Source organism: Solanum tuberosum, unplaced genomic scaffold, assembly GCF_000226075.1.
Source record: "Solanum tuberosum cultivar DM 1-3 516 R44 unplaced genomic scaffold, SolTub_3.0 scf00920, whole genome shotgun sequence".
In the NCBI taxonomy this organism is placed as follows: Eukaryota; Viridiplantae; Streptophyta; class Magnoliopsida; order Solanales; family Solanaceae; genus Solanum; species Solanum tuberosum.
Genome location: NW_006239830.1, coordinates 1,200 through 8,417, shown reverse-complemented (window position 1 = coordinate 8,417; position 7,218 = coordinate 1,200). Strand labels below are relative to the sequence as shown.

Here is a 7,218-nt window from a genome sequence, read left to right as displayed (position 1 = left end):
AGACGTTGTATCATCACATAGCTCATACTGATGGTTGTCGGTTAGAGAAACTCCCACATAGTTATTTCGTATTTTTATATACAAACTAAGTTATTATTGTATTTTTCAACATATTGAGTTGTGATCTACTGTTTTAAAAGCTTTCCATATATTGCATCTTTTATTGTTGCTTTATCTTGAGTTGAGTACCTTATCGTTGAGTTGAACTATGTTTCATTGAATTGTGTTGAACTATGTTTCTTTGAGTTGAGTATCCTATTCTTGAGGGAAGATTGAGTTGAGTTGAGTTGAGTGAGTTTAAGAAGAGGTAAGCATGTTTCTTTTCTATCAGTTCAAGCTTATATTTATGCTTTAGAATTCCCCTTACATGCTCGTACATTCCATGTACTAACGTTATTTGTCCTGCATCATTTCATGATACAGATACAGGTAACTAGGTTCATCAATAGGTGCTTCGTCGATACCACTTGCAGTTCGAGTTAGCTTTGGTGAGCCTCCTTTCTTTCGGAGGATTCCATTTACTTTTCAGTTTTGTTAGGATGTCGTGGGTCTTGTCCCGACTTCCATCTTTGTCATTTAGAGGCTTCATAGATAGATAATAGAGTTTGAGAAGTCTGTTTCATTTATTTTGTTAAATGTTTTAAAGACTTGAGTTGCCTATTTCTGGCTAGTTGAATATTCTATTATATTCAGAGTTAATCATTTGAGTTAAATCTTTGTATTTGAGTTCAATGAATTTTATTCGATTTTAAGCTTTGTATGCTTGAGTCAGTCGTCCGCTTGTAGTCAGCCAGGATGAGGGTTCGCTTGGGGACCAGCAATGGTTCTCGAGTGCCGGCCACGTCTAGGGTGTAGACTCGGGTCATGATAGTTTCAGACTCAATAGAACTGTCAAAACACAAATCTGAGGTCTCCTAGACTCGACATCCATGAAAACCACAAGAAACTAACTCAATGCCTAAAAAGACTAAAGCAAACTCGGGACCTCTCAAAAATCAACAAAGACCTCACCTAGGCCCAAATTCATCTCCCAAATCCAACAAAACTCTCAAATTTTGATCCGAGCATACTAACCCCAAATGTTGACCAAAGTCAATCCAAAGGCTAAATTTTCCACAATTTCATAACTTAGGACCTCAAATCCTCAAAAGGCTTCGAATCAAAAACCAACAACTCTTACGGATTAGATTTCATATTTCGGGACTGATGGAATTGACAGAATTCCATTCCAATGCTCTAAATTCCAAAAGACCCCAAAAACCATTTTTAAGCAAGTTAGTCTTTCAAAAACATAAACTTGCCAAATTCTTAACTTTAACTCAAAGTTCAAAACTAAATTTTCAAAGCTCAATCATAGAAGACTATGGGTCAATATTGAGAGGGTAAAATGATACTTTTACAAGGATTACCAAAAATGACCAACCGGATCATTACAACTTGATTCTTGAAATGGAGACTTGAAGCTTGGAAACCCTAGTTCTTGCTTTGGAAGGAAACTTGAGAGAAGAAATCTAATTTGGGGAAGTTATGAGGGAATGAGAAGTCTTAGTAGAATAAGTTAAAACGACATAATACAGGAATTAAAAGAGTGGAAAAAAACTCAATTAACTTTGACTTAAAAACTAGCAGAGTCGTCTACGGACCGTACACCACTTCATGATCTGTGAAGGTGTCCGTGAAAGTAGAGGAAATTTGAGTCTTGGGGTCAACTTCCACAGAAGCCTCTACGGGTCGTATACCCGTTCACTGGTCGTACAAGTGCCCGTGAAGAACAAGATTTCTGAGTTCTGGGGGTTTGGTTCATAATCCGTGAAAGCTTTCACGGACTGTAGAGTGGTCCGTGAATCCTCTCTTTGGAAATTTTCCCCTACCTGAGCTCTAATCCACTGATCCCTTCACATAGTGGCGGAGACAAATTATCAACTAAGGTGTGTCAAAATATAAAGAAGAAAAATCGAGTAGAATCAAAAGAATGTCAATATGTAGTATATATACACAAAAAATATTTTATTCTAGCTACACAATGTAATTTTTCGCTGAAAGAGTGTCGATCGACACCCCTCAACTATATGTGGCTTTGACACTGCCCTCACGACCCATGGTTCCTTTCGCGGTCTGTAAAGGGCTCGTGCAAAACCCTTCTTCTGCAACTTTTCAGTTTCTTTTGATTTTTCGAGGTCTGATATGAGTTTAGGAACTTTTGGGGTTATTCTTACATGGATTTGGTTCACTTGTTATGTTTTCTACATTGTTTTCTTCTTTTTTTTGTAGTTGGAATTTGCTTCACTCGAGTCGATGGTCTTTCAGAAACAAACTCTCTACCTTCACAAGATAGTGATAAGGTCTGCATGTAGTCTACCTCCCCAATCCTCACTTATGAGATTCATTGGATATATTGTTGTTGAACTACCAGAAAAAATAGAAAATATTCATGTCGAAACAACCATAGGTTAATACACACAATATAACGAAAAAATAGTTAGATACAAAATATCAATTTGTCACTCTCTCTCTAACCCATAAGGAGCCAAAATAAGCAACAAGTAATCCTTACTCTCTCTCCAATAACTAACCAACGGCTCACATTTTCAATTTCATCCACAAAACATCATCCAAATTCTATATCTACCTATTCTCATCCTCATCTTCTTCATTCATTCAACACACACAAACAGAGCCATGGCTTCTTCATCTTCTCTCACTCTTTCTCAAGCTATCTTCTCTCCTTCTCTCCCTCGCCATGGCTCATCTTCTTCGTCTTCTCCTTCTCTCTCTTTCTCCACTTTCTCTGGCCTTAAATCCACCCCTTTCACTTCCTCCCACCGTCGTATTCTTCCTTCCACTACCGTCACTAAACAACAGTTCTCTGTTCGTGCCTCCGCAGCTGTAGAGACTTTGGAGAAAACTGATGCAGCCATTGTTGAGAAATCTGTTAACACTATTCGATTTTTGGCTATTGATGCTGTTGAAAAAGCTAATTCCGGTCATCCGGGTTTACCCATGGGATGTGCTCCAATGGGTCATATATTGTATGATGAAGTAATGAAATATAACCCGAAGAATCCTTACTGGTTTAATCGTGACCGATTTGTTCTATCTGCTGGTCATGGTTGTATGCTGCAATATGCTCTTCTTCATCTTGCTGGTTATGACTCTGTTCAGGTTTGATTCTTCTTCATTTAACGAGCTCGTGAAAAAAAATTGTGTTTGTTATGTGAATTGTTGAAAATGTTTTCAATCTTAAGGGAAAATAGGATTATGATTTGAGTGTTCATGTTCATTATGTCTTGCTGATTATAGTTTTTGGTACAAATAATTGATTAGGAAGACGATTTGAAAAGTTTCCGTCAATGGGGAAGCAGAATTCCCGGTCACCCTGAGAATTTTGAGACACCTGGTGTTGAAGTTACCACTGGTTAGTTTACTTTTATATGTGTGTTTAGTTTGATACTATTGATTTGTATATCTGTATCGTCGTGCTATACATTAGGGTTTATATGTTTGATTTGTGAGTCGATATGATTAATTGTAATCTTGTTTTGTATGTTGTTAGGTCCTCTGGGGCAAGGTATTGCCAATGCTGTTGGATTGGCTGTTGCAGAGAAGCACTTGGCTGCTCGGTTCAACAAGCCTGACGCTGAGATTGTTGACCACTATACGTAAGACTGTTTCCTTCACTACAACAAAAACAGCTTTTAGCTACAATAAATATATACATTAATAAAGAGTGCTAAAGCCTTTATTGACATTAGTTGGATCCAATGTCGTTATAGGCTTTAGGGGCATTTACGAAGAGTGTTAATTGCCGCCAAACATACATATTTAGTGGCAATTAAGCTATTGTTGTTAATCAATTGCCGCCAAAAATCATTTTTGATGTAGTGCTTGCTCCTAAGATTGTTTTTCGTTTTTTATAGTCTAGTTTGACTAATGGCATTGGTTGTTGGCTGTTCAGATATGTTATTCTTGGTGATGGTTGTCAGATGGAGGGTATCTCAAATGAAGTTTGTTCCCTTGCTGGCCATTGGGGACTTGGAAAGCTGATTGCTTTCTATGACGATAATCACATTTCCATTGACGGAGACACGGAAATTGCTTTCACTGAGGATGTCTCTGCTCGTTTCGAGTCTTTAGGATGGCATGTAATCTGGGTGAAGAATGGTAACACAGGTTATGATGAGATTCGTGCAGCTATTAAGGAAGCTAAAGCTGTCAAAGACAAACCTACTATGATCAAGGTCCAATATACACTTGAACTTTATGTTGTGAACATAAAGAAGAAATTCTCAGAAGAACCTAACAAACATTACTTTGACTGTTCTTTTCTCCCGACAGGTAACTACAACGATTGGTTTTGGCTCTCCTAACAAGGCAAACTCTTACAGTGTGCACGGTAGTGCACTTGGAGCAAAGGAAGTCGAGGCAACTAGAAATAACCTGGGATGGCCTTATGAGCCTTTCCATGTGCCTGAAGATGTGAAGAGGTACTATAACATGTTCATTTCGTAGATGTATTTTATCCGTTGCAATTACTTATGTTGGTATTATGTGCAGCCATTGGAGTCGTCATACACCGGAGGGTGCTGCCCTTGAAACTGAATGGAATGCTAAGTTTGCTGAATATGAGAAGAAGTATGCAGAGGAAGCTGCAGATTTGAAATCCATCATTACTGGTGAACTACCTGCTGGCTGGGAGAAAGCTCTTCCTGTGAGTAATTGTTGCTAAAAACTGATCATTTCTGTATCTTTTGCAATATTGAATTTAGGATCTTTAATCGTTTACTTGTATGTGTCTTGATATCAGACTTACACTCCCGAGAGCCCAGCTGATGCCACGAGAAACTTGTCACAACAAAACCTTAATGCTCTTGCCAAGGTTCTACCTGGTTTCCTTGGTGGTAGTGCTGATCTTGCATCATCAAACATGACTCTTTTGAAAATGTTTGGTGACTTCCAAAAGAACACTCCAGAAGAGCGTAATTTAAGGTTTGGTGTTCGTGAACATGGTATGGGAGCCATATGTAATGGAATTGCTCTACACAGCCTTGGCTTGATCCCCTATTGTGCTACTTTCTTTGTGTTCACTGACTACATGAGAGGAGCCATGAGGATTTCAGCCTTGTCTGAAGCTGGAGTTATTTATGTTATGACTCACGATTCAATTGGTCTAGGAGAAGACGGTCCAACCCATCAACCCATTGAGCACTTGGCAAGTTTCCGTGCCATGCCCAACATTCTGATGTTCCGTCCAGCAGATGGCAATGAGACAGCAGGAGCTTACAAGGTGGCTGTCCTTAAGAGGAAAACACCATCAATCCTTGCCCTCTCTCGGCAAAAGTTGCCACAACTTGCTGGAACTTCTATTGAAGGAGCAGCAAAGGGTGGCTACATTGTATCAGACAATTCATCTGGCAACAAACCTGATGTCATTTTGATCGGTACTGGCTCCGAGTTGGAAATTGCTGTCAAGGCTGCTGAGGAACTAAAGAAAGAAGGAAAGACAGTGAGGGTTGTTTCCTTTGTTTGTTGGGAGCTTTATGATGAACAATCAGCTGAATACAAGGAAAGTGTCCTTCCATCATCTGTTACAGCTAGAGTTAGCATTGAAGCTGGATCAACATTTGGGTGGCAAAAATTTGTTGGCGATAAAGGAAAAGCCATTGGGATTGACGGGTTTGGTGCTAGTGCTCCTGCTGATAAGATATACAAAGAGTTTGGTATTACAGCAGAAGCTGTTGTAGCTGCAGCTAAACAAGTTTCTTAGGCGATGTTCGTTACAATTCTTGGTTGCTTGCCTTGTGGTCTACTGAATGAGATAATGTTCGAGACGACATCAAATGGATAATAAATCTAAGATTAGGATAGAAATTAGGCACATTGATGTACCTAAACTTGTACACTACATATGTTGAGTTTGTAATTTCATTTTGGTTCATTGATAAAGATGTCGCTTTCGCCATTAGAGTTTCATGTGTCTCTGGCAATGAGATTTTTGTTTTCCTTCATTTTAATCCATTTGAGGCATCATTCTGATAAAAAGAAAAAACAATTGAACTTGATGATATCCCACATAGGGCAATTCTACTACAAAATCAAATTGTTCATGTACACATTTTCCTTATACATTTTGGATGGTTGAAAAGGGGTTATCTCCTCTTGAGTTGGGCCTACTAATTGGATATTGGATTATAGCCATTGAAAAAAATCATAGAAATCTAATCTCTTAAAGGAAATGTGAGTCTTTCTAAGCAACAAAATCTGGCCCCTACCAAGGGTTGGATGATGGAGAATTTGGCTATGGTAGCTAAAATTTCTAGCTCAAAACTGCCTATCCTCATTATCTTCTCCCCTTTTCTTGAGTGATAAATTTGTGAGAGTTATGGGTCCTTCAAACTACTTTTGTTTGGCCCTTATTTTGTTGGTTTTTCTTTTTGTTTGTTTTAGGCAACTAGTAGGCTGTTAAAGATGGCATCCCTTCTAATTAGGATCATGTTTGTAACTTTGCCAACAAGGATTGTGGTGGAGTAGTAAGTACTCTTTCATCTTTATCCAAAGATTTTGAGTTCGAGTTGTATTTGTTAGGGGGCATTTTACCCTTTAATATGGGACGAATTTGGATTTAGTCTGGCTATAATACGAATACTAAACACCAAGTCAAAAAACAAACAAAAAAAACAAGATTGTGTTTATAGATTTAGCATTCTCTTCGTGATTATTTTGCGTGCATGGTATCTCAATTATTTAATTGTCTTATTACTTTTGTCAACACATACATAAGATAACTTTATCCACTAAATTTTAAAATAAGTACCGAAGTTTGTTTTCTCTGCAAATTTGATCTTCATATCTCATGATTTTCATTCTTAACCTCTAGACATGAAAGATTGCGAAAATAAATATATAAAAGAGACGTGCTGAATATTTCGTGTGTTTAATCATCTGTTCAGTACATGTATATATAGCAAAAAATAAAATAAACAAACTACCCAACTATCCTATATATTAGCTACCTTAACATAACATATTAGTATTTGTACGGAAGTAAAAGTCACACACTACCCAACTATCTCCTAATTGATAGATACCTTAACTAACCAACTACTCCCTCCGTCCCTATTTAGTTGTCCATTTTGACAAATCAAGAAAGGACAACAATTTTTTTCCTATTATACCCCTATTTAAATAAAGTTGTCATAAATAAAATGATGGCAAAGGCTA

General features: G+C 37.8%; 1 protein-coding gene across 1 annotated transcript; it reads left to right on the top strand.

The window, feature by feature from the left end:
- Positions 1 to 2,652: 2,652 nt before the first annotated feature.
- On the top strand, positions 2,653 to 5,956 carry TK (transketolase). Its single transcript, NM_001288273.1, is given in 7 exon segments — positions 2,653 to 3,162; positions 3,325 to 3,415; positions 3,554 to 3,659; positions 3,956 to 4,238; positions 4,336 to 4,484; positions 4,555 to 4,708; positions 4,805 to 5,956. Coding segments are annotated over 7 exon segments (2,226 nt in total). The 5' UTR covers positions 2,653 to 2,679; the 3' UTR covers positions 5,765 to 5,956.
- The last annotated feature ends 1,262 nt before the right edge of the window (positions 5,957 to 7,218 follow it).